Consider the following 21,338-nt stretch of genomic DNA (forward strand, 5'->3'; position numbering starts at 1 on the left):
GATCCATTTTGCATTCTGTTGGGTCCTTGAGATGGGCGTCCAAGTCCTTATGGTTCAAGGACGGATTTAGTAAATTCACAATGGGGGAGTCCACCAGTGGAACTTTCAGCTGATGAAATTTGCTGTTCTAGAGTATAATATTTGTTAGCGGTTGGCACTAACTTCTTGGACTGCAACAGAACGTCAAACTCAGATTTGATTACTTTGGATAGTAATGATAGGAGCTTAAGTACCCTTGACTTGGGCTTTGGATCTGGACATGTCGCTGAGACTTTAGAGATGCTGAGGGGGCTGAAGGTTCTTCCAGGGAATTTAGACTCAATGCTTCCATTGCCTTGCATAGGAGGGGAAGAAAGTGAGCTTCCTGAAAGATCCTGTTAGTCAACACCTCTTCAGAATCCTCACTCCACTCTTCTTCATTTAGGAGAATTAACTCATCATCTGGGTCCATCCCTGGATCATCTGGAGGGTGAGGATGCCTGCCTGGGTGGCAGAGTAGGGGTCTGGTGATGCATGGCTAGGTAATGGTCGCATGTTTGAAGATGAATGGGTTATGGAGGAACCCTGTGCTACCTGCGCCCTAGATGGGGCTTGGGCGGATAGTCCTGATGCAGCGGCGTCCCCTGGAGGGCATTGCATGGGGGCAAAAGGTCTCTGGCTAGGTCCATCAAATAGGATTCCCTGAGTTGATCCTTCATTGTTGGAGCATCTGAGAAGACAATTGCAGCTGCATAGGCTGAGCATGAGAACAGGGATGCTGATGAAGGGGGATCTCCCCCTGCAGTTGATGAGTATGGGAGCAAGAAGACTGAAGATAGGTCATTGCCCCTCCCCCTGCCTCTTGCATAGTTTGAAGAGACATGGGTCATCTTGAAAGCCTGAAAAAACCTCTGGAGAGGACATTGTAGAAAAGATGGAATGTAAGGAAGGATGAGGTTGGATGCATTCCTCTGCAGACAGGGATTCTTGGTCCCTTTGTGTTCTGCAGGGGGTGCTGTGGGAGTTCTTTCCTGTGGCTCTGCTCTGGTTAGCTGGGTCTTGCCAGATCATGCACTCCTGCCTGTTCCCTTCCTTTGCTAGGTCTTCTGAAGCAACCATGCCCACAAGTATACATGCCTCAGTCACCTCTTGCCTGTGGATAGAGAGGTGGGCTATTGCTGTCTCCGCCTCTGTATTGCTCAAGGAAGGCCCTGACACTTGTCTTGATAATGGAACTGTGTCCGATCTGGGTGGAGGTGGGAGTGGCTTTGATCTTTTTGCAGGAACTGCAGATTTTCAAGTTGTTTTCCCCATTGGGAACAACCAGTGCAGCGGGACTTACAGGGGTAGGTAAGCAGCCACGGTGGTAGCTAGCTGAAGACACTGTGATGTTACTGGGGGGGGGGGAGATGGCAACAACCACCCCTTGGAGGTCAACCGCCTCCGCAGTAATCCCCTGTAACCAAGACAAGGAGCTGCTGGCAGGGGTGAAGGCATGAGGGAACTTCAAAGCAGTGTGCTAGACTGCGCCGCTGCCTGTTGTGACAGAAGCATTGGAGCTGGTGAGGAGCCACTGCTGAGGTCGCAGAGGGAGATCTGAAGTGGCACGCTAGGCCACACTGCTGCCCATTGTGACAGAAGTGTTGAGGCTGCTGAGGAGCTCATTGTTCGCCACTTGTTGCTGAGGCTCAATGGAGGCTGTTGCATGCTGCAAGGCTGAGGGGGGTTTAACACTATCTTGCAGGCAGCAGGAGCTGAATTGATCTTGAGGCTGGCAGGGAGATCCTTTTATGAGCGGCCTAACACCATGGTTAGGAGACCAGGGGGAAAACTTTTTTTAAAAAACACCAAACGCAAGAGAAATGGGAGGAAGGGAACACAAACGCTGAGATAGGAAGGGTAAAAAACACCTAGAAGTCAAGACAGACACAAACAATACAGGCCTGAACCAATGGAGCAGAGAGAGGAATCAACCATTTGTGGTGAAGGCAGGAAGAGAACTGTGGCAAGGAGCTACGAAGAGCAGGTCCCTGCAAAATTGAACAGTGCTCTTTCTGCCTTCAACCACTAGGTGGAGCTAGCTACTTACCTGAGGTCATCTTTCCATACACAGGAGAATAACTTGATAAATTTGAATGTTGCCATACTTCCATATTAATTATGTTCTAGTGTTTTATTTAAATGTTTATAACTTCTGGCCAGAGCTTGGAAAAGTTACTTTTTTGAACTACAGCTCCCATCAGCCTATTCCAGTGGCCATGTTGCCTATGGCTGATGGGAGTTGTAGTTCAAAAAAGTAACTTTTCCAAGCTCTGCTTCTGGCTGTATACAGGAAACTGAATGACAAATTAAAAAGCATGCATACAACTGGCTTCTTTCTCTTTTGCAAAAGCAGCCACTGGGTCTCCAATCTGGATTGGGACAGCAAGTCAAAGTAGCTTCTTCAGAGGTAACAGCAGCTTGGGAGTTAAACTCCTGCCGTGCCCCAGTTTGGGTCTGCCCTCTCCTACACCTGCAGCAAAAGGATGCTTAACTTTATGTGGATTGCAGATGAGGAAAACAAAGATATATCTATATCTATCTATATTGTCTGAAACCTTACCCAAATTTTACACCCACCCAACCCCCGCTGAACTCCATTTCATTTAAACTGCCCAAATCAAGAGACCTACATATGCAGTTTTCAGGGATGCCAACTAAAGAGGATAGCTGAGAGTTTACATGCAATGACATAGGTTATAATATTTTCCATGGAACATTACTTTGAAATATTTCCTCCTGTGACAGAGCACCTTGATACATTTGTAGCAGTAGTAGCTTGCTTTTTAATGCCTCGTGAAGTGTTTTAAAATAAAATAATTTAACCAGGGGCCAATAATATCACCCGTGATACCTTAAAACACTTGAATATGGTAGCACAAAGGAAATGTGTGTGGCATACTTGAATAGAAATGGATTGCCTTCAAGTCGATCCTGACTAATGGTGACCCTATGAATAGGGTTTTTCATGGTAAAAGGTATTCAGATGTGGTTTACCATTGCCTTCCTCTGAGGCTGAGAGGCCCAAGGTCACCCAGTGAGCTTCATGGCTGTGTGGGGATTTGAACCCTGTAGTCCAACACTCTAACCACTACGCCACACTGGCTCTCTGTGGCATACTTAGGTTGGATCATATAAAGAGTTGTGTGTCTTACAGACATACACTACTTTAGTTTTCACAGTTAAAGAAGAAAGCAAAAAAAACCCACAGCCATTTTCCTTAAAGGAACATCCTTCAAGATACCAAAAGGCTACACTCAAAATCTCTTGCTCTTTCTTCTGCTTACACCCCCCTCAAATTCATAACAATAGCATTTCCATATATAGTATCACTGGTTCTGATTAGTATGGCAATTATGTATTCCAGTAGCAATACTGAAACTGATAGGGTCTCTCACTCTGACAACTTAGTGAGATAAGTATCTCCATAACAACATTAACAGTCCCCTTAAAGATGATTTTCCCACTGCACAGAAGCTCAGCTGAGTAACATCTGGCAGCATTTATGAAACATTCTCATCTTGCGAGACCAAACATTGCTGTAAATTTCAGCCACCATTGCCTCTGAGAAATGCTAATAATGAAAACTCATCAAAGGACAGCAATAATTCGTAGGGTTGATGAGATGGATGTGTTTTTGACTTCCCAGAATTAATAGCAGGTCCCAGGGCCTAAAAGAACAGCTGTCACACAGAAATATACCTGCAGACAAACAAACAAAAACTTTTTAGGTTTAATCTGTTGTGAGTTAATAGCAGCAGCTCTTCAGGACAAGACAGACAGAAAAGGGGGAGGGGAGAGAAACAATTTCTGCTTTACTCAAAAAGATTTTAAAAAATAGTATTTCAGTTGAGAAAATCTGTACCATTTAAATGTTGAATTTATACAGATGTGTACAACTGATTAACCAAAAAATAAACAAGCAAATTTCAGATAAGCCCAAGGTTTTCTGCACTAAAGAACTTTTTGCTCTTTTTTGAGCTCAAATCACCAACATCTCTTATACACTCCCAAACCAGGGAAATCTTGTCAAAAACATTAGGAATTAAGGAATAGATAGATAAGAAGCAAAGTCAAGAAAGAAATCTGTTATCAGCTGGAATTTTCACAAAGCGATCTCATGATTAAAAAAAGCAAGGATAGGTCAATAGCATTTTTCTGGCTCAACATGTATTACATAGTATATTTCCGTGAGAGTGGAAGACTATTTCCATTTTTCCAGATACATATAGAGGGAAGGGGAAATTTGTTCATTTCTTACATTTTTACTCTGAATTCTCAGCCCAGCAGCTTTTAAAACATCCAACCAACACACTGTAACCTGATGCTTCTTAAACTTGTTGAGCTCAAGGTCTTTTCTGAACTTACTCTGAGATTTGAGGGTAACCCACCACCAACCATCCACTGGAAAGTGCGCATGCAGTTTGCTGCTAGTAGAAGGATCTGTGGATTGGGGAATTAGTCTAATACCGGCTTTAGACGAGGAATAGAAAATGCTGTATCTGATTCCTCCTAAAACCACACAGGAAAACATCGGCATTGACTCTTCCAAAATAAAATTTAGATGATGGCACAAGAAGTTGTCACCCTCACAAGTCTAATGTGTATTATTGAGAATCTTCCACTAGAAGTCTTACAACTGTGTACATTTTCATTATTGGCAAAAGGAAGGTTTCATTTGCGTCAGGATCCCAAGCTTTTCCTTAACTTAATATGCCTTTGGTAGTAGCCTCAAATCAAGACTATTGTGTAGTTCTGGCCTTAAACTGGTAAAGTTTATCATCATTTGCATATCATTTGCAGGCTTTGACACCATCAACAACATCATATCCAGAAAGCTGCATATCTGCAGCAGATGACAAATATATAACTGTACTTATATGTGCACACAGAAACTTCATAAACCACATAATTTGAGTTTTCAGATGCCAAATGTTTGCACAAATAAAATATCTGTCTGATTATACACACAAGGAAAAATCCATCTAGGCACACCTGGGAGATACTGTGCCCATAAAGTTATTCTGAAGTACTTGGGGAAAAATTCTACTGGGATCAAATAATTCTTATGATATGCATAACAAACGGATTTTTTTTGCAATAGTTACTGCTGGTGTGTACTATTACCATCAATTAAAAACAGAAGATTTATCTCAGGAATAAAACACAGGAGTCTGGGGAAAAATATGAACATCAACGTTTTCCCCCTCTAAAAATGCTGATTTTAAAATTTACTGACAATGCAGCAAGTGCAGGAATATTTTTGTAGAGGTTATAAAGTATAGGCTTTATTGCTCAATAGATAATATACTTGTCAGCAACCACAGATTTATGCTGCAACAGAAGTATGACAGTTCAATTGCCCAGGACTGAATAGGGACTCCCCATGATTACACAGGAATATATCCCAAGCCACTTAGCTGAACTGAAGTGAGGATGCATGGAGTCAGGCTCTCCATAAACACTTCTGCTTAGTTCTTTTTTCCCCCACACATCCAGCCTAAATCAGATATTTTAGAACCTGGAGATGTATTAATATAAGTGCTGAGTTTGGGTGTCGGCTTCTCAGGTTCCAATCAATGCTCAGTTAATGAAGGCCATTGCCTCATGGGGTTGTTGTGAAGTTATAATTCTTCTTGGCTCCATGGAGAAAAGATGGGATACAGATATTTTAAAAACCCTATACACTGAGTAATATATAAAACAGACACCTCCAGCTCTTGCAGATTCTTGCAATAATACAGATTAGGAAGACAGAGAATGAAATTCACCAGGAAACATTCAGCTAGTCACCATCTGTCAGTTACCTCTCAGCACGGTTGGGAGAATAAAATAGGGGGGGGAACCCTCTACCATGCCTTGAGTTCCTTAGAGGGAGGGCAAGACACAAATGTAATAAAATTTATGTTCAAACATCCTTCCCTCCTCTCCCCTTGCAAAACTAATATCAGTTTATACAAGTGCAGTTGAGGCATTGGCAGGCTGGATGCCATCTAAGGTTCTTAGACAGATTAGCCCTGCATTAAGAAATGGATCTGCAGAAAAACTGTGTTTCAAAGATAGAAGCAGTGTAAGTGAGACCAACTTTTTCTAGCAGTAGCTATAATTTATATAGTGTCATCTGTGCACATGGCAATTTACAAAGAATAAGCATGACAGACCCCTACCACAAGGGGCTTACCCTCTAAAATAAACAACAGGTATTGAAATGGAGGCATGAGTAGGGAGGGGAAGAATAGGAACTCATTTCAATTACACTTACTTTGACTGAGTTACAATAAGATAGAAGGATTAGGGGGATGATCCAAAGAGTTCCCAAGAAAAGGTGGGTTCTAAGGAGGAATGTAAAAAGAAATAAGGAAGGTAATTGCCTGGAGGTGTTTTGTGAGATATGTTGTGTTGCAAAGGAAACTGAGCAGACTGGACAAGGAGTGGTGGCTATAGTTGGCTATAGGGTACATCAAATAAGTCTTATTTTACTCCAAATAAGAGTTTCTGTTAACAGCAATACAAGTGGGAATAATCTACCAACAACTTTATACAGTGCAACCTTTTGTCTCCAGTGTTATGGTGCTCCTTTTGTATACAAGCAGTTAAGTTTTGCTTCAGGTTCCCTGGATGTTGCAAGTGAAATAAATAGAGATTTGTGGGAAAGCCTTTTGGTACTGGTCTCTGCTCATGCAATTGTTTTCCAGAAAAGCTGCACATATCCCCCTTTCTCCATTATCCTTCAGGGGGATTGTGAAAATTCTGGCTGTGAGCACACTAGTCGCCTCCTGCAAAGCATTGTCCATTGTCCATACCTTTTAGCCCATTTGAAGCCCACCTTTATCTCAAGTGTTGATTCTATACAGTTGACATGCCCATAGCTTCTTTAGTACTAAGTCTGTGTTGTGAAGTGCCATTTTTATCTTACAAGGTCATGAAATAATAAGCATTTAAGTGCCAGTAGACATCTAGACATGATTTAATACAAATGCATAATTAATATCCAGTGTTTGTGTCCTTACACCTACAACGTTCCAACTGAAGTCATATTAGTCTTGAAATGTGCACAGCCCACATTTTGATTGGATGCATTCATTTGGACATCAATAACTATCTGATTTATATGCATGACTCAAAAAAAATTTAACTGTAAGATGGCAGCATCTCTCTTTTTTTAAACTGTTAGGATTTTACCTCCTCCAGTAAATCAATATTTCAATATACTTTTTTGTGGAATGTGGTGGCAGAAATATGAAATGCAGCTTCAAATTAAAAGTACTGAGGAACTAGTCCAGAACTGAAAAGTTAATGAGCTATAAAGATCACCTCTACAGGACACGGCATATATTAAGCAAGCATACATCTTGGTGTGTACAATAAATACTGTATATCACATTCTTAGTAACTGCATGAGCACTTTCTTCCGAATTAAAGCCAAAGAAATCTGTAATTTTAACTGATTGTGAGCTTTGACAAAGGACACGACATCATCCGTCACAGGGACCAGCCCCAGTTGTTTGTACCCTCCTCTGGTAAGGACCATCAGGCCCCAGTAAGATAAATTAGTAATAGGGAGGTAATAATATTTGGGTGTATAAAGTATTTAAATAACCCTTCCAAAAGGAGTCTAAACTACAGAGGAACCATACAGATTGATAGACTCATGGAATACCTTAAAACAACCATACATTAAGATAAACTAATCAAAATAATCAAATAAACTAATCAAAAATAGATAAAACAATATAACAGGGAACTAAGAATACAAAATAAAATAAAGATAAAATTAAAATAGTCCTTTTTGTATGATTGTCAACAGTAATTAAATAACTTGAATTGTTTATATAATTCAGTTTGTTGCTCGTTGTACCCTGTGTTACTAAGCAATCTTATTTTATATCTCCCAGCATTATGCTTTACATCTGTGGTCAGTTGACTGTAAATAAAGATTGATGATGATGAAAAAAAAAACTGTATAAATCTGGAGTCAGAAGATTAACTATGAAAAAGAGTCCTACTAAAACAACATTGTGAGTGTGCAGTATTTTGGATATTTCTTTTCTTAAGGTGACAGCAGAATAATCATCAAGTCGACATCTTGAATTTGAAACACATGGCAAGAGTTTAATTGTTTAATTACAGCATGAATCAGAATGCATTTATATCTAAAGAGGTCCCTCTTTATGCTGCGCAGGACAGACCCCAGAAGTCAATGGATACTTTGAAATATACAAATTTATGGAACATTAAACATTCTTCTACTTAAACAGCAAGAGTACTACTTAAAAATCCACCTGGACAGGCTGAAGGTGCGCTTAAATGCAACACAGGAGATATCTGTGATGAAGATATGCATTTTTAAAAAAGCTTTCATAGCAAGCACCAAGGGACAGTAGCACTAAAGGATGTGTGGTGAAGGGGTACATACGATGAAGTAGAATCCTCGACTGGATTCCCATCAATCGGGGTGCATATGACTTATTATTTATTAGATTTATATATGAATGCCCATTAAATTAATGTATTTCCTAGGCAGCTTACAACAAAATATTAAAAACACAATATACAATAATACATAAAAACTAATGAAGATTCATATAAAATAGCTATACAGCCTAGATTTAAAAACACATTTAAACGTATTTGAATGTATTTTTAACTGTGAAGTTTGTTGTTAAATGTTACAGTTATGAAGAAATGTCAAAAGAAAGGCTAGGGAAATCTCCAAACAACTATTCTTGATCTTAATGGATAATACCCCTGTCCAGAGAAGAGGACATCATTATTGCCCTTATTCTTATTTGAGCTCTACGAAGCTCGTCTGGAAGTAGCCATTTTTTCCCCTTTGAAACTCTCACACACTGATGGGGAAAACCTACAATCAGACCTTACAGTATGCATTGATTCCCCTCCCCCCAATCTCCCCTCTCAGCCACATGGACTACCAGGGAACCAACAGTAGCTGTGGACTATAGAGAATGTTTCCAACCCTTTTATTTTATACTGTAAACTATAGTATTTATATATTATATACATATTTCCATAAAAAATACTCAGAAACTTTCAAGTGTTAACCCCCCCCCCAGGAAAACGCAGTTTGTTGGTGTTATGTGCCTTCAAGTCAATTATGACTTATGGTGACCCTATGAATCAGTGACCTCCAAGAGCATCTGTTGTAAACCACCCTGTTCAGATCTTGTAAGGTCAAGTTTGTGGCTTCCTTTATGGAATCAATCCATCTCTTGTTTGGTCTTCATATTTTTCTACTCCCCTGGGTTTTCCCCAGCATTATTGACTTTTCTAGTGAATCATGTCTTCTCATTATGTGTCCAAATTATGATAACCTCAGTTTCATCAGCTTAGTTTCTAATGATAGCTCTGGTTTAATTTGTTCTAACACCCAATTATTTGTCTTTTTCGCGGTCCATGGTATCTGCAAAGCTCTCCTCCAACACCACATTTCAAATGAGTTGATTTTTCTCTTATCCACTGTTTTCACTATCCAACTTTCACATCCATACATAGAGATTGGGAATACCATGGTCTGAATGATCCTGACTTTGGTGTTCAGTGATACTTCTTTGCATTTGAGGACCTTTTCTAGTTCTCTCATAGCTGCCCTCCCCAGTCCTAGCCTTCTTCTAATTTCTTGACTATTGTCTCCATTTTGGTTAATGACTGTGTCAAGGTACTGATAATCCTCAACAAGTTGATAATCCTTCAAAAGAGGAATTGGAGAGATTTTACGCAGAAGTACAGGAAGAAATAGATCACACACCAATACAAGATGTTCTGATAATCATGGGGGATTGGAATGCAAAAGTAGAGGACAGAGAAGAACTAGGAATTGTGAGGAAATGGGGTTGAGGAGATAGAAATGAAGCAGGAGAAAGACTTCTTAAATTCTGTGAAGCCAATAATTTGTTTCTTGCAAACACATTTTTTCAGCAACTGAAAAGACAACTATACACATGGACATCACCAAATGGTCAATACAGGAATCAAATTGGTTATATAATTGGTAGCAGAAGATTGAGAAGTTCCATACTTTTGAGAAAACAAGACCAGAAGCAGACTGCGGTACAGATCATGAACTGGTAATACTAAAAATCAGAGGAAAGCTAAAGAAGAAGAACAAAGCATTCATAATGCCAAAATACAATTTAAAAAACATCCCAGACGAATATAACAATCAAATAAGGAACAGGTTTGAGGCTTTAAACTTAGAGAACCAGAAGAACTATGGAGTGAAGTCAGAGACATTATCAGGGAAGAATGCAAGAAGACAATACATGTAATTAAAAAGAGAGAAAGACCTCAATGGATGACTAATAAACTCTTAAAATGGTTAAAGAAAAAAGGAAAGCAAAAGCAAAAGGAGATAGAAACATAGTCAGAACCCTAAAGGCAATGATACAGCAACTAGTACGTAGGGACAAAGAGAACTATTACAATAGATATTGTATAGATATAGAAGAGGACAATAAAAAAGGTAGAACAAGAGCCGAAAGATTTTATTCCAAAAGATTAGAGAAATTAAAGGGAAATTTAAACCAAGAGTAGGGATGTTGAATAATCAACAGGAGAACACACTGACTGACTGAGATGAAATAAAAAGAAGATGGAAGCAATACACTGAAGAACTATATAAAAGAAATGCAAGGATGACAGATTCATTCACGGAGGAACCATATGAAGAAGAACCAGAAATTTTAGAACGTGAGGTGAAAGCTGCTCTTAAAACACTTGGAAGAAACAAATGACCAGGAACAGATGACATGCCAATAGAGTTGCTACAATTTACTGAGACTGAATCTGTCCAAATTTTGACTAAATTTGTCAAGAAATATGGAAAACTAAACAATGGCCCACAGACTGGAAGTGTTCAATATATGTCCCAATTCCAAAGAAACGGGATCCCAGGGAATGCAGCAATTATTGAACTACTGCCTTAAATATCTGATGCAAGTAAAATAATGCTCAAGATTTTACAAAAAAGGTTCTTACCATATATGGAGCAAGAAATGCCAGATGTCCAAGCTCGAGGAATTTCAGATGAAAATCACCCTGTGCTTTATAGTTTACAGCAAGGCCTTTGATTGTGTAGATCATGAAAAACTATGGAATGCTTTAAAAGTGATGGGGGTGCCACAGCATCTGATTGTTCTGATGCGCAACCTATACTCTGTACAAGAGGCTACTGTAAGGGCAGAATATGGAGAAGCCGATTGGCTCCCAATAGGAAAGTGTGTGATACAGGGGTATATTTTATCAACCTATTTGTTTAATCTATACGCAAAACATATCATATGGAAAGCGGGATTGGACTAAGATGAAGGAGGTGTGAAAATTGGAGGGAGAAATATCACGATATGCAGGCGATACCATACTACTAGCAGAAACGAGTAATGATTTGAAATGGACCATTGGTCTCACCTGAAGGGTGATTTTCCTATGAGTACGGACATCACAGCGGGTATTAGCTCCACCTATCGTGCGAAGGCAAGAATGTCTTTGAAGTCAAGACTAGGGGCGTCAGCCCCCTCCCACTCTCCAGTTCATTCGCAGCGAGTCTAAGAAGAAATATCTAAAAATACAAGAACAAGGCCAACAGGCCTGGCAGCAGGAAAATAACACAATAGTACCATGCATAGTAACATGATTCCAACATAGTGGTATAACAGAACTAGAAGTCTTCACTTCACTCTTAAATTTAAATATAATAGCGTAACAGTAATATATAACACATTAGAAAATATATAGTCATCCTCCAACTGGGAGGGCCGTGATGTCCGTACTCATAGGAAAATCACCCTTCAGGTGAGACCAATGGTCCATTTTCCCTATGAGTCTGGCCATCACAGCGGGATGTACCAGAGCAGCCCATACAGGGTGGGACCACATGCTAGTCCTGATTAAGAACCTGTTGCAACACTCGTCTGCCAAAAGAAGCGTCAGCAGAGGCATAGCAATCAATTTTATAATGCCTTATAAATGAATGTGGGGTAGACCAGACTGCAGCCCTACAAATATCGGCAACAGGAGCATTAGTGGCAAAAGCAGCCGAAGTGGCAGCTGACCTGGTAGAATGAGCCGTTATACTAGCTGGAACTGACAGCTTCAGAGACTCATATGCTAAAGTAATACATGCCCTTAACCAACGGGATAAGGTAGAATTGGATACTTTATGTCCCACAGACCTTGGATGAAAGGATACAAACAGAGACTCCGTTCGTCGAATCTCTTGGGTCCTAGACAGGTAGGTCTTGAGAGCCCTCCGGACATCTAACGAATGCCAAGCCTTTTCGAGAGGATGGGTAGGATTCGGGCAAAAGGAAGGCAAAACAACGTCCTGGTTGCAATGAAAAACCGAATCAACCTTGGGACGGAAGGATCAGTCTTCAGCACAACCGAGTCCTTATGGAAGACGCAGAGGTGTCGAGCAGAAGACAATGCGCCCAACTCCGAAACACGTCTGGCAGATGTGATTGAGATCAGGAACAAGACCTTGAAGGACAGTATACGGAGGGGCACAGTCCTGATGGGTTCAAACGGAGGGCGTTGCAAGGCCTGCAGAACTTTCGGCAAACTCCATGAGGGAAACCGATGGACAACAGCCGGAGAGCGTAGGGCGACTCCCCTCAAAAAACGTTTGATGAACGGATGTGAGGAAATAGGATCTCCAGTAGAGGACACTGAGAGAATGGACAACAGAGTGGACGCATGTCGGCGTAGAGTGTTGGGTCTAAGTCCCATCATGAAGCCGCTATGGAGATATTGCAGCACCTGTTGCATGGTGGCCTGGGAGGGATCGTGGTGGTGGAACTGGCACCACTTGGAGAAAGCCACCCAAGTATGTTGATAAATACGAGTGGTAGATGGTCTTCTCGAGGCCAAAATAATATCAATCACAGCATCAGACAGGCCAGCTAACCTCAAGTGTCCCAGTTCAAACGCCACGCTGTTAGATTGAGCCAAGTAAGGTCCTGGTGCCATACTGGACCCTGGGATAGGAGGTCTGGCCTGACTGGAAGTGTCCAAGGCTCCATCATTGGCATTGCCAGAAGATCTGACAACCACAGTCGGTGTGGCCAAAATGGTGCTATCAGAACCAGCTGTGCCCTCTCGGTTCACGCCTTCCTCAAGGTTTTGGCTAACAATGGTATTGGAGGAAAGACATACAAGAGACCGTCTGGCCACGGTATTGTCAGAGCATCTATTGCTTCCGCTGTTGAATCCAGGTATCGGGCAAAGTACCTGGGAAGTTGGCAATTGCGACTGGAGGCAAACAGGTTGATTGAGCATTCGCCGAACCGACTCTGAAGACGATAGAAAATGGCTGGGTGAAGTTTCCATTCCCCCAGAAAAACCTGTTGTCTGCTGAGCCAGTCTGCTGTCACATTCCAAATCCCTCTGAGATGTTCTCCTTTCAGGGATTGTAGATGATGTTCTGCTCAGACAAAGATGAAGGAGGCTAGGTCCTGCAGAGGACGAGACCTGGTGCCCCCGTCTGTTCAAATGTGATTTTACACAGGTGTTGTCTGTTCGAATGAGGACATGGTCCAAAGGGAACAGAGACTGAAAATGAAGTAGAGCTAAATGTACAGCCTTTAGCTCCAGCCAGTTGATGTTTTGAGTCTGCTCTGTGGTGGACCAACCCCCCTGAACGTACTGGGAGTTGCAGTGGGCTCCCCAGCATCTGTGGTTACAACAGTTCTGTGTGGTTCTCTGAACGGCGTGCCCTTGGAGAGGTGTTGGGACCTCGTCCACCAGCGGAATGATAGGCGCAGCGTGGGGGTCAAGTGAACTTTGAGATGGTTGGAGCTGGCAATGTCCTGTTGAAAGGGCAGTAGAATCCATTGAAGATGCCGAGTGTGGGCTCGAGCCCATGGCACAATATGGATTGTAGAAATGAACATTCCGAGCGCCCTGGCTAGAAGCATGACATCTGCTGATGTTTGTTGCATCAGGGACCTTGCGATGCTTGTGATGGCAGTGATGCGATCTGGAGCCAGGAATACCATTGCCTGCAGGGTGTCCAACATTGCCCCTAGATGTAGTAGGCGTTGAGTTGGTTGGAGATGGCTTTTGTCGAAGTTGACAAGCTAGCAGTAGGTCTCTGCCCTGGAAGCGTCGGTTCCAGGAGCCCCTGAATGAATTGGGGTCATAGGATCTGAAGTTGCGGCCTCGTCCTCCTGGCTGCGTTCCTCAAAAGGGCTGGTTAGTACGGAAGGAAGGAGATCGCCTGAAAGGCCTGTTGTCGATGTTCTGGACAGTGGCCAGAACCGGTTTGTGGGCGTCTTTGGGATCAACCAGCACTGCCTTTAGAGCTTCCTCGCCGAAGAGTAACGATCCGGAGTAAGGAGCCCTGGACAGATTCATTCTGGCCGCCCTGGACAGATTCATTCTGGCCGCTGAATCAGCTTGCCAGTGGTGAAGCCAGAGGGTTCGTCGAGCGACTATCTGAGCCGTCATGGCTCGTGCCCCCAATTGAGTGGTATCCAAGGTGGCATCGGCCACAAAAGCTGCTGTCTTACGCAACTTTACCAGTGACCTTCTGAGGGCGACAGGATCAGGGCTAGTGTCCTCTAGAAGATCATCTAGCCACATCATAGCTGCTCTGGAGAAAATGGAGGCTGAAGCGGAGGCACGCATGGTGAGGGCAGTGGCCTCGTGATTTTTGCGGAGGGTGAAGTCTATTCGTCGCTCAGTAGTGTCCTTTAGTTGGGATTCCCCTTCCCTGGGCAAGAGAGAACGTGAAACGAGGTGAGCGATTGGTTCATCTATGCCAGGGACGTCTAACTTGGTGGGAAAGTCCGGAGCTAGGGCGTAAAACCTGTCAGCCAGGTTCTTGAAGCGGCGAGAATGGAATGGGTGAGCCCATTCTTCAGAGGCCAATTTGGCAATCGGGTCCGGCACCGGAAGGTAATGTTCAGTAGGTGCAGGGGATTTGAGAACCTTGGCCCCTTTGATGGCTGGGGTGGAGGAAGTTGAAGGCGCAGTCTGGAGACCAAGGGTATTAACTACCCTGCGTGCCAGGGGCTGATAGTCTGAAGCATTAAACAAGCGATACGATGTATCCTCCTCATGATCTGAATATTCGCTCCAGTCATCTCCTTCAACGTGGTCAGTGAAGGATGACTCCTCCGCATACGAGGCTTCGTCAAAAACTCTGCCTCTGGCTACATCAAAGGGGTTAGGTGAACAGGAAGGATGAGCTTCATGACACGCATGTTGGTCCACGTATGGCAGGAACTTGTGGTGGTGACTGCATTTGGGTGAAAAATGCCAGCATGGCTTGAAGTTGGAAGAGGAAATCAGGGGACGGCAGCAGCCCAGTTGTGGTAGATGTTTGTGCCTGAGTGGCTACTGGAGGAGATGTTTGGGACGGTAAAACGGAGGGAGGCTGGTTAGGCGAAGGCTGAGTGTGGAAGCCAGCAAAATCTTCCTTGTCAGAGGAAGCAGCAGGGGAATGAAGTATATCGCTTATGTGTGCCTGAGTTGCTGTGGTAGTGGTGGGGGTTGGCACAGAGGTATAGCGTGGCCGCTTTGGTTTGCTATGGCTTGAAAGATGTTTTGTCTTAGCCATTGCTTTAACATGCTTAGGCTTAGTCGCCTTAGAGTGTTGCGGCTGGGCTGTTTGTGACATGCCTGGCTGATCTGGTTTGCTATGGCTTGAAAGATGTTTTGTCTTAGCCATTGCTTTAACATGCTTAGGCTTAGTCGCCTTAGAGTGTTGCGGCTGGGCTGTTTGTGACATGCCTGGCTGATCTGGCATCATATTGGCTGCTTGCGACATGCCTGGCTGTTCTGCCATCTTATATTAACTTGGGTGCAGTACACGGCCACAGAGGGGGCAGGATGTAAAGACCCGAACTGGCACAGTGTACGACCACAGAGGGGGTAGGATACACTGGCAGATGGCTAAGTGCACGGCCACAGAAGGGGCAGGATGCACTGTGGTATCAGCGTTAAAACAATATAGGCTGTGTAATATAGGCTGTATATTAGGCTTGGTACACGGCCACAGAGGGGGCAGGATGTACAAAATATAATTCAGATTAGTGCTGCAGGCTGGATTTCAGGCGTGGTACACGGCCACAGAGGGGGCAGGATGTACTGAATATAATTCAGATTTATTACAAGTCACGCACTGATATTAAAGTCCCAGCCTTGATGATACTGAATATAATTCAAATTTAGTACAAGTCAGCCACTGATATTAAAGCTCCAGCCTTGATGATACTGAATATACTTCAAATTTAGTACAAGTCAGCTCCAGCCTTGATAATACTGAATATAGTTCAGATTTAGTACAAGTCAGCCACTGATATTAAAGCTCCAGCCTTGATAATACTGAATATAATTCAGATTTAGTACAACTCAGCTCCAGCCTTGATAATACTGAATATAGTTCAGATTTAGTACAAGTCAGCCACTGATATTAAAGCTCCAGCCTTGATAATACTGAATATAATTCAGATTTAGTACAACTCAGCCACTGATATTAAAGCTCCAGCCTTGATAATACTGAATATAATTCAGATTTAGTACAAGGCAGCCACTGATATTAAAGCTCCAGCCTTGATGATACTGAATATAATTCAAATTTAGTACAAGTCAGCCACTGATATTAAAGCTCCAGCCTTGATAATACTGAATATAATTCAAATTTATTACAAGTCAGCCACTGATATTAAAGCTCCAGCCTTGATGGTACTGAATATAATTCAAATTTAGTACAAGTCAGCCACTGTAAATTTGTGTGTAAGGAAGCCCTGTAAGTCTGTCTACAACACACATACAACACACATACAGATAACTGCAGGGAAGGTATCCGTTGGTTAATAAAGGGGTAACAAAAAAGGCGGGAAATTTGAATTCAACAAAATTGGCGCCCAGAAAAAAGAGCGGGAAAAAATGATCCGAAAATGGCGGAGGGGGAAGAAGCAATGGTGGCCGACTGGTAACGAACTGGGGGAAGGGCTGCCCAGCACAGTCTCGCAGGGGGAGGCGCGGGGTCTATAGTCGCACTTGCGGCTCTAAAAAACCCCAAAAGGAGACTGCCGAGAGACGCCTGTGTTGGGAAAGGCAGCAGGAGGGAAGCCGCTGTCGCCGCCGAGTAAAGGGCTCTCCGCGGCGAAAATTAAAGTCACGGAGAGAGAGGGAGAAAGAGAGGGCAGGAAGCCGCAGCCGCAAGCTCCCACCTGGGAGAGAACCGCAGCCGCGGTCTCTCCAAAAGCTCCTCAGAGCGCTGCTTGAGACAGCCCAGCAGAAGGAAAAAATAGAGCCGCGAGCTCCCGATGGATGCAACAGAGCCAGGGGGAAAGCTCAAAAGTGGACAAAAACGAAGAGAACCGCAGCCGCGGTCTCTGAGGGAACCCTCAAACAAGCCTCAAACAAGTAAGGGAAATAAGCTTAAATAAAAAGCGGACAGAAATGAAGAGAACCGCAGCTGCGGTCTCTGAGAGGACCCTCAAACAAGCCTCAAACAAGTAAGGAGATAAGCTGAAATAAAGGCTCAAAAAATAAAAGGCTTAAAATTGGCCAAGAAACGTAGAGAACCGCAGCCGCGGTCTCTGAGGGAACCCTCAAACTTAAATGGAAAGTTAAACACAAACAGGGAAAGGAAGGACTTCAAACAAATACGCGAAACTTAGCTAAAAGCTACTCGCTACGCTTAAGATCCAATCTTGTTCGTACGAAGGCAAGAATGAACTGGAGAGTGGGAGGGGCCTGACGCCCCTAGTCTTGACTTCAAAGACATTCTTGCCTTCGCACGATAGGTGGAGCTAATACCCGCTGTGATGGCCGGACTCATAGGGAAAATGAATGCTGTTGAACATGCAGTAAGAACAGTAAAAAGTTAATGAAGTGAAAGATTCAATAAGGTAAGGAATTCCTTCCCACCCAAAAATCTTTGAAGGAACCTACCCACAAAAGCTCCATGTTGGACTTCTGCTATTTATGAACAACATTATGAACAATAACAAATCCTTCTATAACTTTATACACAAACTTTGTCTTGCAAAAGATAGCACAACAACCCCTTTAAAGCTTATGATCTAGGAATGGGGGAGAAATTCAATTCAGTTCACATTTAAAGCCAAATTTATCAAATCTGTAGTTTTCAAAATAACATGAGAACCAAAACACGGCAAACCCTTCAAAATTTGCACTGTTCTGAATTTTGCAATGTACCGTATATTCCGGCGTATAAGACGACTGGGCATATAAGACGACCCCCAAATTTTCCAGTTAAAATATAGAGTTCGGGATATACTCACCGTATAAGACTACCCCTGCTTATGACATGCAGGTACTTAGCAGGAAAACTGTCACTTATAAACTTATAAATATTAATATTTGGATTGTCCAGTTGTTTTGTTTTTGTGCCTAGGAATTACCACCAAAAACTGGGGAAAGATGTGAGAAATCTTTTTTTTAAAAGCAACATTAAATGCCTAGACTCTAGTTTCCAACACTATGGAGTATTTATTGATTGATTAAGAGAATTTATATCCTGCCCTTTTGCTGTTAAAAACAGAGCTCAGCACAGCTTACAAATATAGTAAAAACAATTAAAATACACAGAGAAAAACAAGCCAAAATGTTAGGAAAAGGAGTCTTTCACACCACATGCTCAGTTCTAAATACTGTTGCAGCAAGTTTTACAAGTTCCTCCAGTATTCCACTGGTGCAGGCACTCAGACATTCAAAGTACTGTATGTTTCTTAGGTTTTATAAAAGCAGAGCTTTGCTTAACTCAAAATTTCTTCTCCCTTTGATAACCACATCTACACAGGTTCCACCTCCATATGCAAAATGAAACTGAGCCTGGAAGTGTACAACAACCCCACATACCTTGCTAATTTGATTATCAATGCCAGGATGTCTGTCTTATCGACTACTCTCCTGCTCCCCCCCCCCACACACACACACCGGGCATCATGAAAGACCCAGTCCTGGGCTCAGAAAGAAAATAAATATCTGGTCCTCTTCAAAGTATTGAGAAGCCTCTTGTTTTAATTGAAATAATAATTATAAATTCTTGTTCTTATCACTAATGGGAGTTAATTATCTTGCATATGCTGCTGTTGCTTCTATGGCTGTAACGGAGTGAGGTTAAAGATAAGTGAAATGCAAATAGGAAAAAAAAAATACAGAAGGCAGTAACACTTTCCTAAATGTAATACCATACCAACCACAACAAGATTCCTATAAGGCAAAAAACTAAGCATCTCACAACCAGTCAGGATTCCTAACCAAAAACCAAAAATATGATAAATGAAGAAATATTTATATAAGCATAACTATCAAATATATTTATTATTTACACAAACTGTAAAGATATTTATAGTGCAATCCTAAATTTATTTATTCAGAAGCAAGTCCCAGCGTATTCAATGGGGCTTACTCAAACAGGGACAGAAATGCAAACTCAAATGATAAGCAACTTCATTCACACAACCCAAAATTCCGAATCATGCCACTTTACACTGTTTTGCAACTGTTTATACTTGTTTTTATGGTTATTGGATTTTAAATGGCTTTATTTCTTGTTGTGAGCTGCCTTGCTTTCCAACCCTACCTCACAGGGGTGTTGGAAAGACTCCATACACACACGCACACACTGCAGATGCATAAATACATACAGCCCATATAATAGTTTATTGTCAAACCAATTGGTCATTGCAGAAAAATCAGTATTAGTTTTTAAAAAATCAGTATTAGTTTCCTACAGAATAAAAACTGCAATACCTAAGTAAGCCCTGCCTACTTGCTTTAAAATAGGACTGGGGGGGGGCAGAAAGAGAACACAAACACAATTCTTTTTTACATTCACTCCAAAGTCCCATTGATTTTCAGCACATTCATAATCATGTCTACTCAAAAGTAATTCCTACTGAATTCAATAGGATTTACTCTGGACATATGGGATTAGCACTGTTTTTACCCCCAAAAGCAACTATTGGGAAGGTTTTCAAAACACTGCCCAGGATCTGACTCCTACACACAACAGGGGGAAAAACTGAAATGTATATACCTACCCAATTTATGAGATTTTCAGATAAACAGGAGGGGAAACCACCATTTTCTGGCCTCGCAATGAAGTTTTGCAGACACTGCCACCAAACAAACACTTCACTGATTGGCTGAAATCCTGAACAGGCGGGGTTAAAGCTACGAAGTGCTATACAGTAGTTTAAAAAAAGATTTAACCGGGGGGGGGGGTGTCTGACGTTTTTATATATATCTCGAGAACCGCACCACCTAGAAACTTAATTTTTAAATGAAAGCTGAGAATCTGGGCCACCTAAGGGGCTAGCCGGGCGCCGGGTGGCATGCTTAGAATCCGGGTAAAACCCAGCTATCCGGACAATATGGCAACCCTAATAAGACGACCCCCGACTTTGGAGAAGATTTTCTAGGGTTAAAAAGTCGTCTTATACGCCGGAATATATGGTAGTTCTCCAACTAAGCAATGTTTGCAAAAATTCATATATTTGGGAAAAGTGTGCATAAAATGAAAATAACATACAAAATGCATTAATTAGGAGACATTGCTTGCAAAAATGTGTACATTAGTGAAAACAGCATACAAAAATGTATTTAATATGAGAAATTCTCACTAAAATATTGGAGAATTTTAATGAGGCTTTTAAAAAAAGAAAATGGTAAATTGCTGCAGAAATGTGGAGAACTGAATTTAAGACTGGAAAAATGAGCAACTGAGAGAACCGAAATTGACAGATCCTTCCATCCCTGGTATGTACCTAAAGTAAAGTAAAGTAAAGAGACAGACACAACAAGGACCATTTGTAGTAGAAGTACAATAAATTGTATGGAACCATAAGATTAATATAAACACAGCTAGAAATTAACTAGAAACTTACCTCTGGGTATTTTAACTTTAATGTTTGATGCATTTCCCTAAAGCGACTGTACCGCCTGAATACTGTCCATGTCTCATCTAGAACTGAGATCTGTTATATATAGGTAAAAAAAGCATGATTAAGAAAAATGAAGCATAAATAGGAACACATGCACTATGGCTTCCTACAATGAGTAATTTTTTCCAGTTAAATGATATTGTCAGGATCTCTTTTTAAAAAGCACAATAATTGCATGTTAAACTTGAAAGAAGAATAAACCTGTATTATCAGCTCACTGGGAGAAGTGGATTTAGGCTCCTTCACTTATAGGACTTATCCACACGGAGCATTACTTCGTACTAAAGATGCTGTTTTTACCTCTGTTTTCTATTTGCAGTGTCCACAGTAAGGGCTCAATGCCAGCTGCAAACATGGTGTTTGCTATTCACACTGAGG

The 21,338-nt window shown here is 41.9% G+C and overlaps 1 protein-coding gene across 5 annotated transcripts in view; it reads right to left on the reverse strand.

Annotated features, from left to right (window-relative positions):
- Positions 1 to 21,338, reverse strand: part of KIF16B (kinesin family member 16B) — a 198,809-nt gene that overhangs the window by 48,440 nt on the left and 129,031 nt on the right. For all 5 annotated transcript variants that reach the window (XM_061622598.1, XM_061622596.1, XM_061622599.1 and 2 more), the window contains one exon: positions 20,904 to 20,993. In XM_061622598.1, the coding sequence (XP_061478582.1) occupies positions 20,904 to 20,993 (90 nt within the window). The remainder of the gene's footprint in view (positions 1 to 20,903; positions 20,994 to 21,338) is intronic.

This window comes from Rhineura floridana, chromosome 4 (assembly GCF_030035675.1).
Source record: "Rhineura floridana isolate rRhiFlo1 chromosome 4, rRhiFlo1.hap2, whole genome shotgun sequence".
Taxonomy (NCBI): Eukaryota; Metazoa; Chordata; class Lepidosauria; order Squamata; family Rhineuridae; genus Rhineura; species Rhineura floridana.